The sequence below is a fragment of the Parasteatoda tepidariorum genome, chromosome 6, assembly GCF_043381705.1.
Source record: "Parasteatoda tepidariorum isolate YZ-2023 chromosome 6, CAS_Ptep_4.0, whole genome shotgun sequence".
In the NCBI taxonomy this organism is placed as follows: domain Eukaryota; kingdom Metazoa; phylum Arthropoda; class Arachnida; order Araneae; family Theridiidae; genus Parasteatoda; species Parasteatoda tepidariorum.
Genome location: NC_092209.1, coordinates 64,434,830 through 64,457,308, shown reverse-complemented (window position 1 = coordinate 64,457,308; position 22,479 = coordinate 64,434,830). Strand labels below are relative to the sequence as shown.

Genomic DNA, 22,479 nt, shown 5'->3' with positions numbered 1-22,479 from the left:
CCCATGTTGCAGTTCCCGTGACCCCATTGGAATCGGGACCCCCAGTTTAAGAAACTCTGCCTTAGACGATAAAAATCATTAATTCGATTAAATTTACTTTTGAGGTACGTGTGGTAATAAGAACTGCAATTTTGTAAACCATAATTTCTGGTAAATCATTACCAAATGAAAGGAATAATTACCAAATGAATTATTTAAGCACAGTATATTTCGATTTTATTAACGAAAATTAATATTTTATTTACCAGAAATGACATTACCGTACAGTAAGGTAATTTTACCAGAATTTTTTTCCCCGCATAGAGTGTTATAGAACTTTTTCCTCCTAAACTTGAGCCTTAAATGTAAAAGTTCTCGCATGTTTAAAATTTATACTCTATTTGAGTATGAGTTGTGTATCACAACTGTTTTTTAGTTAGATCTGTATCAGATCTAACTAAAAATATTAAAAGAGGAAAAACGTGATATTTTATATAAAATGTATTTAATAGAACATTTATCTATCAACATTAAAACGAAAAGTTTTTCTTTTTGCACTTCGAACAGGTAATTACAATAATACTTGATCAAAAATTTATTTCATGCATCATCCACGTAGCTACTAAAATTAAATTGAATTCGTAAAATATCATTAGATCTGATAGAAATTCAAAGAAGATTAATTTTCTCTGAGCCATTGATCTAAAAATAATTTAAATGAATTGCATAAATTATTTTCACCGAATTTTAATACAATTTTGCAGATTTCAATCCATATGTAAAATGTAGTCTTCGATAAGGATTCAAATCTTTTCAAGAATATAAAATTTTCCATTGAAATGCTGTTAAATATTCACTTAATAACTCTCAATAAAATTTTCAATTAGCAATATGAAAGTTTTATTCTTTGTATTAGGTACAACCTGATTAATAGTTGTTGTAGTAATCACAATTTTATAAATATTGGGTTAAAAAGAACAAAAAAAACACAAAATTTTTTGATGCGTACTTGTTTCATGCGTACTTGTACTAATATATGCTTTACGTTTGATGCGTACTTGTACTAATATATGCTTTACAAAATATTCAGTAAATTTGATAGCGTAGTTCAAATTTAACTAATGTTTTTTAACAGTTTATGAAATAGCCTTGTTTTAATAAAAGTTCCCCTTATTTGTAATGAAAATTAGTAAATTCCATAAAATTATTATAAATCAGTCTTACATAAAACATACTTTTTGATTTAGATACCTTTCAAATCAATTGAAATAATAAATATCTATGTTATATTAGGTTTTCTCTCTTTCTTTATTTTTATTATCTAAATAAATCTTGGAAAAGAACAGGTTATGGTACATTTTTTTTTTGGAATATCCCTGAAATGTACGTTTTACCAACGAATATAATATTGATGACAAACAATTTAAAAATCTGTCTATATAAAATGCTTTTCGCATTAACTCAAAGGAAACACCAATGTAACAATTGAATTTGTATTAATTATAAAAATAGAAAGATTTTGTATTTTCAACTTCACATTTGCCTACGTAGGTTTTGCACTATACAGTTACAACAGAACAACCTCAGTTTTCTACCGAAATTACGCAGAACCTACGTACGCAACTGTACAGAATGCTACGTGAAAGTGCAGAATCTCACTGGCTCTTTATAGAGCTTGAGCAGTACCTACGTACGTGACGTGTGGAAACGGTCATGTTCGTAGGTTCTTCTCCTTGAAAGAGATTTCTTCATCTTCACGTAGCTTCCCGCATGATTATGTGCGTTGATTCTGTGCAAGATCTGTTGAGAAGCAAATTTATTCTGTTGTAGCTGTACTGCGAATGTGAATGGTTAAACAGCTACGTGAGACTGCAAAATAATTTTAACTTATAAGCATTTCTCACTTTATCGGTTATCTTTTACTATGAGCGTATTCTTCAAGTCCTCTAAAATTTCATTGCGCCATCACATGAAATTTATTTCCCAAGCAGCATCCTCAAAAGAAGTTCAATATCATAAAGATAAATGAATTAAATACTAAGGCCAATCCAACAGTTTCATTAAATTGCACATCAAATCGGTGTAAACAACTGATACTGATCTTTTAATTATAAATAATAATTATATTGCATGAGTATATCAATTACAAGATTCCTCTCTGAATTACATCCAATAGAATCAATGCTAATTGAATTCTAAATTGACTTCGATGGAATCCAACCATTAAAAAAGCGGCTGCAATGCCGTATCATTTGAAATGTCGTTTGATTCCACCACAGTTGCCATTCATTTTAAATGAAAAGTTCTACTTTCTTGTTCAACTGAGGGCGCCGAGTACGAGTCTATTGATCAAGTTTCTTTCTTTATTTCTTTCTTTCTTTTTTTCTCTTCATTCTTGCTAATGAAGGGTTATGTTTTGCGGTGCCTTTGAAGTTATTCTTAATAACAGAGAAGAACACACCGACGGCTTTATCGTAAAGAATTTTATCTTCTTATGAATGGGCACGCGACTCTCATGGCTGTTTACGTCACTGGAAGTGCGGCTTCTTATCGAGATTGCTTAAGTATCTATTAGTCAAAAGCCGTAATACATGTGCGGCTATAAGAGCGGTCAGAAGATTATGTATTTCGAAACCTTCCATGACGATAATGATTGCACAGCTTGTTTCAGTTTCACTATTCATTAAATGTGATGTAACGGGGAAAGCTTTAGTTCCTTTTTCTTCATAAGGTGTCATTTTATATCGATTAAATTTTAGTTAAAAACTCGTTTCTCTTTCACTGTCGTTCAATTTCAAGGTTTTGAAAAGTAAAATGTGTAATTTTGTTCTGTTTGAAAGTTGTGAAACACTCGAAGTCTCATATTTTATCAATAAATGATCCTAAATATAGCGTGTAAAAAAATTGCTAGATAAATAGAATGTGTACTTAATTAATGAGAATTGCAAACGCGTACAAGATAAAACTTCAATATTAGTATTTTTACCTGTATTATTGAATTTTTTCTGAAATTTTTTTATATTATAAGTTAGAGTTTAGTAATGTATCTTCAGTCCAGAAAATCATTATGAATTTTATTATTACCATTACAGTAGCAAAAATTACAGTATGATGTGAAAAATATACGCATTCCAAGGATCCATTCGACCAGAAAGAATTTTTAATCCTACGAAAGTATTTCGTGAAAACTTAAAATTTGTTGACATTTCGTAGAAGTTTAGAGTTTAAAAAAAGCACAAAAATAAAGACCTAAAAAATAATCAGAAAAAATAATATAATATCAGAAAAAAAGCACAAGCAATTATATATGAATATAACGACGAACCATTGAATCTGAAATTAATGTAATTCGATATTTATTTAAATATTATTTGATATTTTTTAAAAAAATTAATTCATCCTTGTACATTAATTAGAAACATGTTTTTTGAAGCTTTTCAGAAAGGAACCTTTCACATTTATAGCTTTTAACTAAATGATAAGGACTCTTAAGAAGTTCTTGTACAATTTCCCAAATTCTGCTAATTAGATGTATCGTATGGTGATTTGATATTCGTTCATAAATGATAGTTTTAATTTTACTTTATTTTCGAAAATTGTATTGAAATAAAATTCTTAATTATTTTTATTTACATTTTTAGCACATTACAGAATAACTCCGAACAGACTAATGTATATTGATTCATTTTTAATTTAATACTTGTTTAAGGTATACAATAAAAAATAATTAAAAATCCTTACAGTGAGCTTAAAATTAATTATTGTACAGTAATTGATTTTTTTAAAACGATTAACTGCTATTTTTAATTCCTTCAAATTCGGGATTAACGGCCCGAATCGACTTGGCTGTTAAATTCATATAATTGTTAAAATAGTGCTTTTTTCTAAAGGCTTTCTCCCCGGTGTTTTTTAAACTCACTCTATACATGTTCCATACAATTTTGCCTTTTTTTGCGCACATTGTTGAAAATTCTCTAGGGCTGTTTTTTGTAAGCCTATGTATAATCACATGAAATCATGCTTTTTTGTGAATAAAATGCTATTTTCATAACTCCTTTGAGTTCGTAACAGTTACTTATGGCTGTTAAGTCAAGTTTAACCTTTTTTTAGTTAGCGCGCTCTATTGCAATTCGGAAAATTGCGAAAAATTTCAATATGAGGAAAAGTTACAGTTTTCAGAAAATGAAAGGAGTTTGCGATCAAAGTTTTTCAGGTCTAAAATCTTACTCTTATGCTGCATTATTTGGGCTCTAAAAAATGAGAATAAGGCATTGATTTTGATAATTTTCATATGGGTCGGAATATATCGCCAAATTGGCGATTTTTAAAAAAGTTCGATAACTTTTAAGATATTTAAGTTATATCTCTGTTCTATATCATAAGTAACTCTTCACGGCGAGATGGTCTATATATAGTTTAAAATTATAGTTTTGCTTTAAGTCTAAAACACAAAACTGTGGCTTTTTAATTTTGATTGGCGAAAGATCTTCAAAAAACCTTATTAATTAGCATTCTGTCAATCCTCATTTGTAATGTTTATTTCTTTTTCCTATATATATATATATATATATATATATATATATTCTTGTCTTTTTTAAAAAATAAAATTCTTCATATTTTCACCTTTGACTAAATAAAATTATTTCACCGTAAGGCATTCAAGTTACAATTTCGAAACGTTTATTGCTGTTTAATAGCCAAATTCCAATTTTTTTTCCTCGTTCCTTCCTCATAGGAAGCTAAAAATTAAACTTAGGCATCCATTTTTCTTTTCCTTTTTTTTTCTTCTACTTCGGTCTTTTATGATGCATTTTATCGCCTAGTAAGGTTAAATCGAATCACAACCAACTTTCTTAAACACTTATAACAGTACAACGAAAGCTTGAAGTCAGAAATTCTTTGTTACTAAGTGAGGAAAAATAAAATGTTTTTTAACCGCATGATAAAAGAAACTTTTTTCTATTACGTTCAGGTCATTTTCTTGGAAATGGTAGTGTCCTGGATTATATTGAAGAAGAAGGCTACCAAGTTGAACAAGTTGCTCCATATGCCAAAATCAAAAAGTAAGTAGTTTTTATTCCCTGAACACATTTATTTAATTTGCTATTATGAGTTAAATCTAAAAATAGAAAAGTTTAGAAATTTTATTAAAAAAACGGGGGGGGGAGGGGAGAAAGATGGAAAATCTAAGAGCTAGTTTTGTATTTAAAACAGTAACAGCTTTTCCTATTTTTTTAAATCTTTTGCATGCTTATAAATACTTATTATTAAATTATTCGTGCAATTTATACCGATTTCTAGTCATAAAATTATGAAAAGCTTTCAAAAAACACTAAAAAAAAAAAAACACTTTAATATTTTTAAATTTATTTCTTTTTATTTGTAAGTGAAGTAGCATTTTAGAAGCTTTACAACAAAATTTATCTATTTACTTTTTTTCGCGTGTAGACTAATTTATGCTTTCAAAAACTGAATTCAAACCAGTCATTCTGAAACTTTAATAAATTCTAATTCACAATTTATGCAATTGAATTTTACTTTAATAGCTTATTGTAATGGTTTTTTTTTAAATTAAACTTATGGATTTACGACTAACGTTTTATTTTAAATTTTAATACACTATGGAAAAGACGTCATCATCACATGACGCATCCTTAATAGATTACAAAAAGTTTTGTTGCCATTTAGCAATTCTGATAACTGAAGACTTCATATACTTTTTTTAAAAATATAATAAATAGTACAAATCTAAACTGCTTATAGTAATGTTATACGTCTTAAAAAAATCTATTAATTTGATTTTGCTAACCATAATCAAGTATTAATTGAGGTCATATTTTAAAGCAATTTTATTGATTCCCATCTTTGTTATAATATGTTTAAATGATTTAAATATTAAATGTAGAGCCACGATGACTCAGGGGATAGAGCGTCCAATAGTCAGGAGATAGAGTCTTCCAATGCGGCAAACCGGGTTCGAATCCCAGTCGATACGAATTCCTCATCCGGCTTGCACCGACCACAGCGCTGACGTGAAATATCCTCAGTGGTGGACGGATCATGGATTAGAGTCCCCTTGCCATTAGGCTAACCGTAAGAGGTTCTCGTGGTGTTCCTCTCCATGTAGCGCAAATGCGGGTTAGCTCCATCCAGAAGTCCTCCACGAAGGCAAATTTCTCTCAATACTCGATCCAGGAGCTCCCTTGTCTTCTGGATTGGGTTCAAAATTACAAGGTTGCGGAGTTGTGCATCAATAGTCGTAAACCCATTAAATTGGGTCGGCTGTTCAACGACGGTTATAAAAAATTTTAAAAAAATCTCTCATGTAATGAATATTAACCTCTTCGATTTTGTCCTCACTAGTATGTATTCATAGAAATTTTTATATTCATCAATTTAAATTAATTTAATTAAATGAACTGCTAGCATATTTTTCTTAAATTTCTGCTTATTTCTCTCTCTCTTTAGATAAAAAATCATAATATGTTTGGTCTTTTATCAGATTTTATGACAATTTCCTTCATTTTTGAATCAATGGCTAAACTGTTACTGTTTTTTTTTTTATAACCCATTGCTAGGCCTCCTTCAGTTCTAGAGACACTTTGAGGGCGGGGTCTGAAAGATACAAAAGACCTAGATAACAATCTCAGCAGCACTTTCATATAGTACAGCTTTGTTGGTGGCCCGACCTCCCCCACACGTCTCACGAAAGCCCCCTTTTTTCTTCTTTTTTAAGCACTTTTCTACTGAAACTGGGGTAAGTGCTTATAAAACCCCATAGGAAGTTTTGCAACTTCAATGTAACCTTTTTCAATGACTAGAGTTTTGCAATCTAGTTTTTTTGATCATCGCTCCAATGAAATTACTTTTTCGAAAGAGTGGTTTATGGTCTTTCATTGAATTTGTTGTGGGAAGTATCGATTAATTGCTCTCATCTCCTTTCTTTTTTGAGTACGCGTGTCATTAGTGATCCAAACGGATGGATATCAAGTGAGAAGTTCTTTACTTGTTTCAATGCCGCTTGTTCTATGTTTTTGGAACTTAGATATAGGTTAATTGCATACATTCGCAAAATAAGTTTTAATTTTTTTTTAGAACTGAAGAGCTTAAAATGCTTGTGAAGGACCTAAATGCTTATATATTTAAATATATATTAGGACCATTACACTATGTTACCTCTTTTTAGAATTTTGGTTTTCTTAGAAATATCTATCGGATGCTGAGGATATAGATTTTATTGGAAAAATAATCAATATAGTAAATGTCATTACATTAGTTGAAGTAATTATTAAAAAATGTGATTACTATCGATTAGTTGGATAGGTCGTTGGTCTGGATGCGGGGAAGAAATTTCTTTATTCACAGCTCCCCTAAAAGAATTCCTGCCTTTTCTCCATAAATTTTGCTTTTTAGAATATACTTTTTTTTCTTAGATATGAAATTAAGCATTATTGGAGTCAATATTCGTATGGTGTTTTTTTATGCTTCTCGCATGCAAATTTGTACCATTTTTTCCTTAATTTTGCGTTTCAGTATTTAACCTTTTTTTTAAATTTCAAATACCGTCGATTTTGAATTATTTAGTTATAGAAATTCATGTTTCAAAAACACAACTATAAACAAAATAAACACATGGTTTCAAAGAACTTTAGAAATAATAGATAATAATATATCTTTAGAAATAATAAATTTAGAATAACTTAGTTTTTAAGAACTTCATGCTGTTGAACGAGTTTATCCGACATAACGACTAAAACATAGTTAAATATGAAAGAACGTGCAAAAAACTAGCAAACATCACTGATGTCATCTTTAAAATATTTGAAAGAAAAAAATTCACCTACAGCAGTTTCATTTTTATCATTGGCAAGTTCTAAGCCAATGACGGTTCTAGCGAACGAACTAATTGAAAATTTCGAACGAATTATAAGATCGGAGGCTAAGTTTGTTCCTTGCAGCGACGTCCAAATTTCAGGACTATGAAACACATGCAGACAAACTCTTCATTTTATTATAATAAAAGTAAAACTAATTGCATATATAAATACAAAGTATTTCACAGAGCAATTTTGTAAAAATTATATACTCGGACAAAAGTGCTCCCAATATGTAAATAAATATATCTAACTAAATGTTACCAAGCTTTAGGGGGAGTAGCAGAAGTTTTTGTTGGTAAGCAGAAGAAGAATAATAAAACAAAATAAGATATTTATCAGGATTTTAGCGAATAAAATACAATTTTGAAAAAAGACATGCTATACGCATATGTATATAAAAATAAAAGAATATATTTAATATTTTACAGTTAAATAATTAAAATAGAATGCATGAAATAAAATATAAAGTAACTTAACACAAATTTATCATTTTTAAAACAATGTCGATTCTGTAATTTCTTTATAAATCGTTTCTGCAAATTCGTCGCATATTCATACGAATTCTTTACGTAAGTAGTATTTTTCAATGCATTACGAAATAAGATAGATAACTCAAATATAAGGTTCGATTATATTTAATAATTCAATGCTTCTGGAAAAATTTAGAATCTTTCATTAAATTTCTTCTTTCTGTTCTAAGCATTTAAATCTATTCTTTCTTCTGATTTCCACACCTTAGGAAATATTTTCCAGGAACGTAAATTAGGAATAAGTTCGTAAAAAATGCTATTTTTTATTGCTTTATTAATTTCAATTTTAGAAAGAGTTATAACGAAGTTAAACATCATTTCAAAACTTTACTTTCCTGTAGCAAGTAATCTTAAAATAATTTTAATTCAAATGCATAATTTACGAGCTAAAACGAGGCGTTCTAGAATTCCGATAACCGAATTCAAATCAGATCTTTGTCCCAACTCTCTAAAGATTTGCTATCTCCCTGTTTAAGCCATCAGAAGATTCGGTAACCGACTTCTTGACTGAACTGTCACCTCATTAAAGGTTGACTGATGATCTGGGGAGGAATTTCACACTCCATCCCCAGGACCTCCAATTAGCAACTTCAAAGCTGAAGTCCACCCCATCTATTTCTCTTTTCCAACCCTCGGGGGTCTCACGAGTATTAACTGAAAAAAAAATCCATTTTTTTTCGCACTTTTTGACATGATGTTTTTAGTGTGGTATCGATTGTATTAAGTTCTTTTTAATTTGAATGGAGAGAAAAAAAATTGAAATTTTTTGCTGATTTTATTTTTCTATTTGGGATACAAATTCATATGACAAGCAGTATTTAGCATGGGACATTTTTAGCAGTTGATAAAGTTAACGAATCTTTCTCTTCAGAGGATTGTCTAGTAGCCAAAAAATTTTATTTCTATATTGTCGAGAAAAAATCTAATCAAAAAATGATGAATTATCATGTTTAATCAACTCATATATAACTTCTATTACGTCAGTGAAACGTTTAAAAGGGATTCTTTAAAATATGCAGATCTATATCTACAATGTAACGATTTCTGGCAAAAAGTACCCGCAATCCCTTTCTGTCATTAAAAGGTAATTTTAATTTATTTAATTATTTTAAAACTTAAAATATAACTCTTTAGGGACACAGTCTGTTAACCTTATTCTGTTGCAAATCTTTATTTATTTTGAAATTAGGGTTGTATTTTTTTTCGGATGCACGCCCTCTTTTAACTCAGTGGCGATTTTAATTTTTTTTAAATTAATTAAATTAAACTAATTTTAAAATTATTTTTAAAAAATTCCATGTCCGATGCGTCTCTCACGTTCAATTTCGAATTTTTATTTTTTTATTTTATTTCTATTGAAATTTAACCATAATTTTAATTTTATTTAATTATTTGTCTATTTTTAAATTTAAGTTTCTGGATTGAGTTTTATTTTTTTTATTTTATTTCTATTGAAATTTAACCATATGTCCGATGCGTGTCTCTCGTTCAATTGCATATTTTTATTTTTTTTATTTTTATTTCTATTGAAATTTAACCATAATTTTTAATTTTATTTAATTATTTGTCTATTTTTAAGTGTAAGTTTCTGGATTGAGTTTTATTTTTTTATTTTATTTCTATTGAAATTTAACCATATGTCCGATGCGTCTCTCTCGTTCAATTGCAATTTTTTTATTTTTATTTTATTTCTATTGAAATTTAACCATAATTTTAATTTTATTTAATTATTTGTCTATTTTTAAATTTAAATTTCTGGATTGAGTTTTATTATTTTTTTTTTCTATTGAAATTTAACCATATGTCCGATGCGTCTCTCTCATTCAATTGCAAATTTTTATTTTTTTATTTAATTCTATTGAAATTTAACCATAATTTTAATTTTATTTAATTATTTGTCAATTCTGGATACACTTTTGCAGTTTTTTTTTTCCGTTCCAATCTTCATTTTTATAACAAAATATTTTTAATGCATGGATTTTTTTCTAAAAAGACTATCTCTCCAATTTTTTTTATGGACAAGAGAACTTAAATCAGGAAGTTCTTTTACACAATTTTAGTATTATAACCTATGAAATGGAGGAAGGAGGGAACTACTTCCGACAAATGGTTATCAGGTACAACTTCCTTTTAAAAGCAAGCGATTAAAGTTCTGTCCATTTAAGGCCGGACAGGTAAAATGGATTACCTTACCAGTACAAAAAAGGATAGACAGGTAGACCGTAAAAGTGACATAAAATGGAACATTGTATGGAAGAAAGATCGTCTTCAAGACTTGGTGGAGCGGAGGACCTCCTATAAACACCACCCCGCTGATTTTGGTGACTTTTGTAGCCCCTTGCTGAGCAGTACAAAAATTTTTGTTTCCTGGTGGTCCACCACAAAGTGGTGGCGCACACCTTTGATAAAGCTAAGGCATTTAAGAAACCTGAAGAGTGGGTGAGACACTTGGCCAGTTGGCGACTTTATATCTTTTTAAAATTTGCCTTTTATGATTCTGTTTACGTTGAACCAGAAAGGTCAACGTTTTATATTCGTGAGAAATTTGGAGTTGAAAAAGAGGAGATAAAGATCGGATCTTGGAAGTTCCTTGTATCTTTTTCATACATCTGCGAATAATTCTTCCTAAAAATCGATATTCGGATATGGTGAAAATATTTTTGGAAATTTGTCGTTCCTTTCTTGCAAAGTTATTATTGGAATAGGAAGCAAATCCAATGAATTATCTTTAGATTTTTCTTATAAATTCGTTTTCCTTTTTTTGCAAAGTTATCACTGAAATTGGATTCTAAAATAAACAACGAATTAGTTATTCTTAAAGTTATCGTTTTAGTTTATAGTTTTATCTTAAAGTTTTTCCTGAAGTTTAATAAAGTTATCATCCGAATAATTCATAAAAACAGTCTCTATTTTTTAAATTTGCCAAAGTCTAAAATAAAATGCAAAAAATGATTTATTTTTTTTTGGAGTTCGTTTTTTTTCATTATTATTATTGAAGTTGGAGTATCAAATAACGAAACGCAAAACACAAATTTTATTTCATGAATATTTTTTTTCTTTTTATCATTTAAGTTGAAGAGTCATAATAAAACACAAAACGCAATTTTTTTTCAATTTTATAATTGAAGTTGGATTCTAAAATAATGAAACGCAAAACACGATTTATTTATTTATCTTTTTTGAAATTTTTTATGGCTTCCGTATGTAGTTAATATTGAAATTTGAACTTAAAATAAATCATAAAACATACTTTGTTTGAATTTTGTTAATAAGGATTGGAGCTTACGTCCAAAATGAATCATGAAATAACATTTTCTTTGAAAATTGTTATTTCCTTTAAAAGTTGGAGTGAATAAAAATTTTAAACCAGAGATCAGTTATTTGTAGCCTGCAACGATTGACTGAATGGTCTAATAAAAATTCGATACTGAAATTTAAATTGGGTTACCTCAAATTGTATTTTAATCTTTAAGTATAGATTGTATAGCGAAAGTGAAAATAATAAAGTCTTATATAAAACATAACTGTTTATTATTTTGTATGTATATTTGCTTTTGTTGCTACATTTTTAAATTCTGCAATAAATATTCCAAACACCAATTAGTCACTAAAAATGAATACATTTTCTTGTACTTTTTCTAACTTGATAGTCATTTTATTGATTGCATATTAGTATATAAATTCAGCTTTATTTCCTTTTATACTGTATCTTAATTGAAACTAAATCAAATGATAATTTTAGATTGATTTAAAATTTAGTTTTTAAAAATGTAGGCTACTGTTGAAGAACGGTTTATGTCCGTAAAAGCCGTTTCGTAGAGGAAACGATTTTACGCGCGGCAAGGAAAGGTTTTTTTTCCTTCCCAGTACAGCCCATATTCACTGTATAATAACTCTCGGAGAGAAACGGTTTTTCACGTAAAAATTTTTCAAAACTTAGTAATCCTCAAAATGCAACAAATGGCGTTCTTATCGTCTATTTTGCAAAAAGTAGTCACAAACTGTTCTTCTCCGTTGGTCTTCAAATATTATCATCAAATTTTGAAATTTCGAAATGTTTGAAATAATTATATAGTTATTATTTGAGGTTCAAAGGGGATTTTCATGGTACATATCTACTTGATTTGGTATCTACATGACTTGATTGGTATAAAATAAATAATAATAATTTATCTCATTTTGTTATTTTACTAAAATTATTCTTTTACTTATTTGTTTGTCCTCACTTATTTATCGATCAATCTCTTGAAATTCGTTTGGCTTTTATGATTTGAACAGCGGGTGTATTTCCTGTGGGTGCGGCTTAAGCGCGTATTCCTACCCCTCAGCAAAACCCTTCTTGCAAGTGAGAGGTTTCTTAATCCCTAAACCTATGTCACAGCTGCAAATTCCTCCCTTTCGGGCTGTATCCGGTTTTTATGGGAGCTATTGTTTTAAAATTAACTAGAAATAGTTTTTTTTTCTAAACAAAACTAAGCAGAGCACTATTACAAAATATCCTAAAAAAATCACTGCAATGTTAATTTACATTTAAACAGCAACTTATAATTATGCATAAAAAGGAAATTGATGGATTTTAAATACAAATAAATGTTAATCGAATGAAATTCTGAGTAATTAGTTGTCTATTACTATTACACTCTTCTTAATAAAATTACATCTAAAAGAAAAATTAAATTGGAGTTTGTCGTATTCGTATTACGTACAATATGTTAGATAAAAATCGAAGCAAGTTGATCATCAGAGCTTAATATAATAAAATGCAATTTATGCAGACAAAAATTTAAAATACGAAATCAGTCATTAAAGCGGATTTTCTTGAAATATGCATGCAATTTTTAGGACAAATTCGTCATTTCCCCCCTTTAAATATGCAAAGGAAGGTAAATAATAATGAACATAGTTCCAATCAATAGGGTCTTTGCAACTATGTTTAAAGAATGGCGATTTTCACTATATCTCTTGGAATTACACATAAACAATAAAATTTTGCATCCTTTTAAAAGTGCCTTTTCCTTAAAATAATTTTTTGTAATAAATATTTTTTTAATTTACTAATTACTTAATCATATAATTTACTAATGATTTAAATATCTTGAATTACAATGCCTCAGATTTGACTACTCTATAACAACGTAATTTCAAATCTTAAAAAACCGAAATTTGAACGAAATTAGTTGAATAGTTTCGGAAAAACTAATGTGTTAGAAAGTAGGACTTTTCTTAAATTTTTTTTTATTATTTAGGAACTATCTTGCTATTTCTTCAATATTTACAACTCAAAATATTCATTATTTTGCAGTTCAGAAGAAGAAGAAAAATCGTAACGAACCAAGGATAATTTACTAACACTTTAAATTTAAAGACACTGGAATATTGACTGTTATATTTTTTATAATCATTTAAATATGAGTTTGCTAAATCTTCATTTTTTTTGTGAGAAGGTTTGGTATTGTTAATTCATATTTCCGTATAATTTACAACACTAACTTTGACTTAAATTAATAAAATTTATTAATTTCCATTCTCGAAACATATTTATATTTCTCTAATTGTCCTTCTCATCTGCATTTCAAAATATTCATGAACTCAGTATTCATTCTAAATACTCCTATATCACTAAGAAGCTTAAACACAACCACTAAGCATACGCATTAATAACCCAACGCTTACAATGTGTTTGAATATGCAATAACACGAAATGTTAATATCTTCGCAGTTATAGATATGCACCAACATTAATGTCCTGGCATCATTACTCTAAACAATGACGCTTGAGTAAAATTTCACCAAGAGTTTTCGTAATTCTTTGGAGGGAGGATCGTGAAAGAGATTGCACCCCCAACACTTGATAGTTGGGCAATCCATCAGAAGGGGGTGATGTAATATTTTTCTTCACCCTCAGCCACTTTAGTGGCAGGTGTACCTGACAGCATGAGTCCCGCCTGCGGTGCTAACAAGCAAACTTCATGCTGATATCCTCTTCTCCATCGGCAGCAATTATTCCAACTAGCAGGTCGAGGACTACTAGAGGGTGAATTCGAGGGGAGGGGAATTAAAAGGGGGGAAAGGGTGCTCACGAATTGAGTGGGTGGATAGTCTCTCAACAGGTAGGGAAGTGTTAAGAAGTTAGAATTATTTTTTCAATTAAGCTGCATGGTTTAGTCAAGAATAAAAAAATACTGAAATATGATCCAAAAACGTGAGTTAAATTGGAAATGAAAAATTACTCATATTACCAACAACAACAGAATAATCTAAGCATGTATGCTTTCGTTTGCCGTTTTGTTGAAATATTTAACTTCTAAATTAAGATATTTTAAAACACCATGAAGAAAGTTTTGCTTGTGGTCATTTGAAATCTGACGATCTTGTTATTTGCAGCACTAGTAACTATTGCGAAACCTGAAAATAACCACGCACCACATGTGATTCATGGAAAAAAAAGTAGCGACTTATATAAACTAAACACCCAATCACTTTTCCCATTGCTTTTTTTTCCTCTTTTTAAAATATCTTTTAATGATAAAAGTACATCAGTACATCAATGCAGAAAAAAATTCCGGAAAACAGAATTACCAATTCAAAATTTTGATCCTTCAGAATCCATCAATTTGGGGAAGAAAAAAAACTCATGTGAACGGAGAATTCTTTAACAGTTCACATATTTTTAAGTTGCAACTTCGTATGCTTAACTAAATTTTGTTACACATTTCCTTTCTTTTTATTGTTGAATTAACTTTTTAATGCCGTTAATTATTTCAAATATGATATTTTTTTTAAATAAAACTTAATCCAAGCAACTATAAAGTTCTCAAAAAGAGAAAAAAGACCTATCTGTATCGGTCACCGACTCCTTAGTTTTGAGGAAAAAGTGGCAACTAATTCATTAGAGTCTACTAACTGAAAATTAAAATTTTTAGGTCTAACTATTGACAGAAATAATAAGCTTGACAATTAACTTGGTAATATCGAGTTTTTTTTTTTCTGGAATGAAATAATGTTTTCAGAAATGTTCATAAATGATGTCATAGTTTTCTTGAATATTTCGGACGCATTCCTCCATTTTGTGACTAAGTGTCACTTCTTCTTACACCCCGTACTTTATTTGTCGCATGTTATGCTATATTGCATAAACACATGCTAGCAGCTGAGAAACAAAACTCATGTTTTAGATCACATATCAAATTATTTTTTTAAACTTTAACTATATGTTTTAATGACATTTGGGAGAATAGCAACAATGGTGAAATATTATATGTGCAATGGTTAAATATTATATGTTGCTTTGATATGAAACATGTAAAAACTAATTATGTAAAAATATTTAATCTGCTGGTTTTAAATGTTTTAACTCGAATCAAAATGTGGGAAATTACAATTCTTGGTATCCCCAACTTCTCCCTCGCTTCAGACTGTCCCAATTTTAACCCTTTCATACCCTCCAAGCGTGGTATCGCTTATAGGCGACCACCATTAAATTAAGAGAATATAATTTTCTTTCTTCCAAATCTCTTCAACAAATTGTGGCTTGTACATTACAACAATTGACACCATCTTTGAAATCATAAAATACGTGCATGTTTTGCAATAGGATATTTTACAAAATTTTCCCTCTCAAACTGATTCGAACTGTCCCAATTTTAAGAAACCCTTCCCTACAAGCTCAACACTTCTTATGAGCGACCCCTTAATTAAAATAATATATACAAGCTTTTAACTTCTGCAATAAATTGTGACTTGTACAAAATTTACATTACTACAAATGGAATTTTTAAAATCATAAAATACTTACTTGCTTTGTAAAAGGATATTTTAAATTTTTCCCCCTCCCTTTTAACTGTCCCAATTTTAAGAACCCCTACCTTTTCCCTCAAGCGTGTCATCGTTTATGGACAAATATAAATAATAAGAATATACAAGCTTCTTAACTTCTTCCATAAATTGTGGGTAGTACAAATTTTACATTACAAACAAATGGCACAATTTTTTAAATCATAAAGTGCTTGCTTCGATAAAGGATATTTAAATAAAAAAAAAATGTTCTAATATCTTTGTTTATGATTATTATTTATGTTTTTCAAATTTCCATGTGAAGCGTTTTCTTACCTAACCATTGATTTTATATTTAACTGTGCTAAATCAATGTTATTTTATGCTCATAACAATTCATAAGTGAGAAACTTTTTTAAATTAATTTATTTTTTTACTTCAAACTCTCTGAGTTAGGCAAATGTCGCTGTTACATTACTTCAGCAAATAAGAAAAAAAGCCAGTAATTATAAAGAAACAAACAACAGGTTAAATATTATGATAAATTTTGTCGCAGAAAAAAACTGACAAACGACGGGGTATTTTAGCACTTCTGAATGTTTTTCACGACCAGAAAAAAAAAATTGGCAACGCTCTGTTTTCACAATTTATCACCATCTTTTTTTCCAACTGTCATTTCTCACTCCCGTTTTGGCCTATATTGGTCCAAGGTGTTTTTTCCTTTTTGCTACTTCTATGCCTTGAGAGTCATTAGAGAATTTTTTTTCTTTACTTCGAAAAGGGTGGGCTCATCATGAGCTTTCGTATTTTCTAGAAATCACAGTAGTTCACTGTAACCGTCACGCCCTGTCACGGTGACGATGGGCAGAAAAAAATCGACTACAGTTGCCTCTATCTGTGAGCTCAATTTCGATTCTCTGGTATGCTGTCTATTTATTTATTTATTTTTTTATCACAAGGAAATAAATGGGGAAACATATCAAGCGGTCCATTCCGTATTTTTATGCAGTTACACCAGAACATATTTAAATTCAAAAATAGAATTGAAATTGAATCTCTAAAACACTGGGGAAACTCTGAATCCTGTAATCATTCTTCTTTGATAAGATTTAAAGCAATGAAACCGGTAAACATTGAAGGTTGGTAATTTTCATTTTAAATGACACGCCTAATGTAATAAATGGATCCTTTCTTTAAACGTCATGTTGTGCTTATATGTGAGATCGAATCTACTTTGCAAATTTACATTTATTTCCCTCAATGTGTAAAGATAGAGAGAGGGAGAGAGAGATACAGAAGTAAATACTCAAATAACAGCAGGAATCTTATTAAAAAAAACTTGTTACTTTATACTTGTAACTTTATACTTGTTACTTTATAGTTGTAACTTTATACTTGTTACTATGAAACTTGAAACTAAATTGTTTTTCACGTCAACAAAATAACATCGCTCTTTTGGAGTTCCTACCTCAGATTATGTTAGGTTGGCTTTTCTTATTAAATTTAAATTTTAAGCTTTTATTTCATATTTTGGTAGTAAATAGACTTGTTTTTATGAAGAAGAAAGAAGCCATCTTAACTTTTATGAAGCTAATTTAGTATCCACTGTAGAGATTATTTAGATCTAACCGAGTCCATAATTTATTTTTCTTCCCAGAAAAACTCTGTAATTAAAATTACTTAAATATTTGTTTCAGTTGTAAGATTGCCTTTTAATTTCAAAATAAAAAATTATTTAATGCAAAAGGAAAAAGTTTTTGAAGAAAAAAATTAATTATTCTTAAAAGTATGCTAAAACCTAGTTATATCTGACATGGTCGGAAAAATCGGGAAAATAAATAAATAATGAATAAAAAAAAACGGTATTTACCATCTGAAATATTTATTTACTGTAATAAAATAATACCATTGACCTCTTTTACTGAGAAACAAACAGGAGTTATTAGGAATATTTTTGGATTTAAGGAAGTTATTTGAAAATTGTTGTAAATTATAGTTGTTCAAGCTCAAGACAAAAGTAAAGACGTGTTGCACTGTTACGTTAACGTTACTGCACTGTAAAAAATTGATACTCAAATATAACTAAACTTTTTCCGTTTTTGACGAAACCGTTTCCTGGTTCATACTCCGAACAAAGCTTACGTCAAAGTAGCAGTAATAAACATCGTTATTTCTTTTAAAAAAATGAATTTCCTCAAAATTAAAAAATTATTTCTTCATTCTATTTTTTTTAAAGAGACAATTCGCAGCGCCCAGAGCATCTAATTTTACTAAACGGGATTCGATACCGGGATCTTTCTGTAACAGGCCAACTCCTTGACCATCATATAGACCAATCAGCTTACTTCGTCGCTTTACTTTCGATCGTCTAGTCTTCATTTTAGTTTTTTCATTCTAGTTAACAATCTCCTACGTTGCACTAGGATGAGATTTTAAGTTGAGGAAACATTTTCGTCATTTATTTGAGAGTTCACGTTTTGTCGCAAATCGTGGGATTTCAGAACGGAATTATTCTCAAAATTAACGATGCCGAATGGTCAAGAATGAGAGTTTTATTTCTCAGAGTGTGGCTCCATGTGGCTATCGTTTACAGTTGAGATACCATATCCAACCTTACAGGGAATTTCAACTAGGAGCATTGTGAAATATACTGTTTTGGCGAGATAGGTTGCGTGAATCAAATTCTGCATTTCAGATAGGTCAATCGTAAAAGATAGTAAAGGAAAAAATATGAAATTGAAACGTAACTTTAATAACATTTTAACAATTAAATTAAAAATATCAAGGGTTATAATAAAACTCGCAGAACAAAAAGACAGATGCAAAGCAAAGCGCAAAAGAGAGAAGGAACAAAATTTTACGATGGTACATATGCATTTCTTTCAATAGAAATTCAGTTCAGTTCGTTATACTTCAGGAAGAAGATTACAAAAATAAATTGATAACGCATAGAAGTTTACAGGCTCGTTAGGTCACTAACTTTGGTACTTGAACCTAGTATGTTGTTTACACCACACTGTCTATAGAAATCACGAGATGATTCCCCTTCACTAAATACAACCTATAGTGCGGCTTTGAGGAGAACTCCTCAAGACTGAAAGTCTGGGGCTGCCTGCTGCTATGGTAACAAGCAAGAGCACATTTCTAATGGGGGTGAAAGGGAGGAAAGAAGGTGTCGATTGGTTTATTTATGACGGCCTACGCTAAGATTAAGACAAAACTATTCACCCCACACCCCTATTCGAAGTGACCTTTCCTCGTAACCATNATTGCAATGGCTGGAAAAGGTATCATTAATTTTTAACACATTATCAAATTCACTATCTTAATATAAAAATAACATAGATCAAATTCAATTTAGTTAATATACACTTGCTACGGAATTCTTGCAGTCAGCATCTAAAAGTGTAAATCCGTCACACAGTTTAATGCTTCAAAGCATCTCTTGTGATAACGCGTGAAAATTGATAATTTGGAGGAGTTTTTGAAATTGACCATCCATGCTTTAGAGGATATGAAAGCTGTAACATGTTCCATAAAGTAACAATTACGTGTCATTTTTAGTAATCTTAATTCATAATTTAATTTTAGTTGAATGTATGAAAACTGTCTAAAATCTCCTTTAGACATCGAAATTCCCTCTCTCAGTTTGATCCCAATTCCTAGCATCAGCTCATTTTTAACATATATTCTAAAGGTGAGTCATCCTATTTGATCCTTTCGATAAAGGGAACTCTCAAACTCTCCATCGCATCCAGTTTTGAGATTAAGCGCCTATTTCCGGGCTCTCTAGAACTTAGAACGTTTCCGGAATTCTATCTGGTAGGGGGAAGGGTGACAACCATCTCCATTCTCTCTAATGGACCGTGGATGCTTTAAATGCCCTTTTCTATTTGCTGTTTGGCAGTTATGAGTGAACATTTAATATGATTTATTGTATGGATGTTCGCTAAAATGAGCTTTTTGTTGTTTTTATTGTTCGTCATTATTAATGTTCCAGGTATTGAAAGCTTAATTAAATATTCAGCTTTCATGAAAGTTATTTTCAAGATTTTAAAAGATTAAATTATTATTCTTAACAGTATTAGTAATACGTAGATTGATCAGCAATTACAACTGTTTAGACGCTCCTAGTTACCAGAATTATCCATATTTTGATCTGATTATGAGCTTAGAGAAATTTAAGTGGAAACGTAAAAGCGTTTAAAAAACGTTCTTTATTCTATTTTCATTATATGCATAATATTGAGTTTGAACGATTTTTCAAACTTATGTTCTGATGAAAAGTATTACGATCTGTGATAGATTTTGGGGAATTTAAAATGTTTGTAAAGAGCATCAGGGCGTTTTCCACCTTTATGGAATGAGATAGCCTCATGTTTTAATTTTATTGTGATACATTGGAGAATTTATTTGCTATAACAAAAATATTTCTTTCATGCAACAATTTATCTGATTCAAAGCAAAAGGAAAAAAAAAACTGTACCAAAAATTACTTATACATGTTTTATTATTTCAAATATTTCTGAAAATTTCTCGCAAAATTTGCGTCTGAAGATTTCTTTCTTTTAAAATATCATTTTTTTAAAAAAAAATATAATTTTTTACGTGAAATGATGAAAAAAAATCAGCTGCACAAATCATGATTTGAATCTTGATATAAAAGGAGATATGTTTCTATCAATATTATTTGATGGTCAAATGCATTCAGTTTAACTCAGTATTATCAATCAACTAATATCATTTCATCATATCTGATAATCCTTATATATATAAAATGGAGAATACGAAGAAAATAAATATTTAAAGAGGCAGGGAAAAAAGTATATATGTCAAATATACGCGTTTAAATAAGCAATACGCAAAAAAGCAACATATGTATTTTAAAATTATAAAATTTAATACCATGCAAGTATACCATGTAAGTATATATAATTCATGCATAAAAAATATATGCATGAACTAACATTTTCAACGTTTTCCCTTTACTAACCGTGAGAACCACATTACTCCTCTGACTTATCTTATGGACCATTTATAATTACTAACGTTTCCCTACTTGAGATCATCGGGATTATTTTTGATAGAATTTCCCTAGTTTCTTATTCAGAAGCACTTCGATTTTGTGTCACTTGGATGATCGTTCTCTTGTTAAAGGACCTAATACATTTCATAGGTAAATTAATTTATCACTTTTTGGAATTACAATTGTTTTATTTACTATATAAATGAGCTTTTAGCACGTCCTTCTTTTCCTAAAAGCATTACGAATCGAATTATTCCATTTTATTCATTCTGTAATTCAGATTTATGTTTTTTGCAATTATCTACCAAGCAAAGATATACGAACAAAAACACAACTTAGTAATAAGGTAATAGAATTATTGATTATTAATGCAATATGTGTATAGATTTTTAATTTAGTGCTAAAATTTAGTAGGTGAAGTTTTGGTGACTTCTCTTGTTTCTTCCTTCTTCATTTATTTGCGTTGTAATTTTTTTTACTCTTTATAATTATTTTGAAAGAATGATTTCTTCAATGTTTTTTAATTTCAGCAGCTTGCTTTGAATTAATTTAGTTAATAAAATACATTTGCTCAAAGAGAAGAGAGGTTCTGAAAGACAATTACAAAATTATTCGATAAATAAAGCAAAGTTTTATCATATTTGCTAAGTGCACCACTGTTGAAATCATCAGATCTTTTTAAATTGAAATCATCTGTGCTCATTTTTTTAAATAGCAATAATACATGAAATAAAATTAAGAATCCTATCAACGGTATAAAAGTTGGAAGTTTATAAGAGTGATGCGATTTTTTTTCCCTTTAAGTTTTCATTACAGCTCTTTTTCTACACCGAAGTTTTATTTCATTTTTCAACTAACGAATCTAAAATCATTTCTTATAAATCCTTTTAAATTTTTTGAAAAAGCTTGAAAAGATATCCATGCTCTTACAAGATGTAGTACTATTGTAAAATCTATGTTAGATAAACATCTAAACGCGTTTCTTATGTGTTTCAATATCGATAAATCATTAAAAAAATTATCATACAGGGCTGTTACAAAATAACTTCAGGTGTTCCAGAACACTACTGAATTATCAGAAGATCATTTTTAACGTCTTTAAAACCATTTAAAATTAAAATTTTCTCAATTTTGTAAAATTCAAATGATTTTATACAGTTTATTTCTTTAAAAAATATGAATTCTAAAGTAATTTATATCCAACAAAGCCTTGTCGAAAATTTATCCAATATTTTACAGCTCCGTCATTATAACGGATATAATAGTAATTTTAAATTTTCTTCATTGCCTTTAC

At 29.3% G+C, this 22,479-nt stretch overlaps 1 protein-coding gene across 1 annotated transcript in view; it reads left to right on the top strand.

Annotated features, from left to right (window-relative positions):
- The window catches only part of LOC107443668 (metalloprotease TIKI2), an 88,784-nt gene that overhangs the window by 51,675 nt on the left and 14,630 nt on the right, over positions 1-22,479 (top strand). Inside the window, exon 8 of the mRNA XM_043051304.2 lies at positions 4,952-5,042. Within this exon, the coding sequence (XP_042907238.1) occupies positions 4,952-5,042 (91 nt within the window). The remainder of the gene's footprint in view (positions 1-4,951; positions 5,043-22,479) is intronic.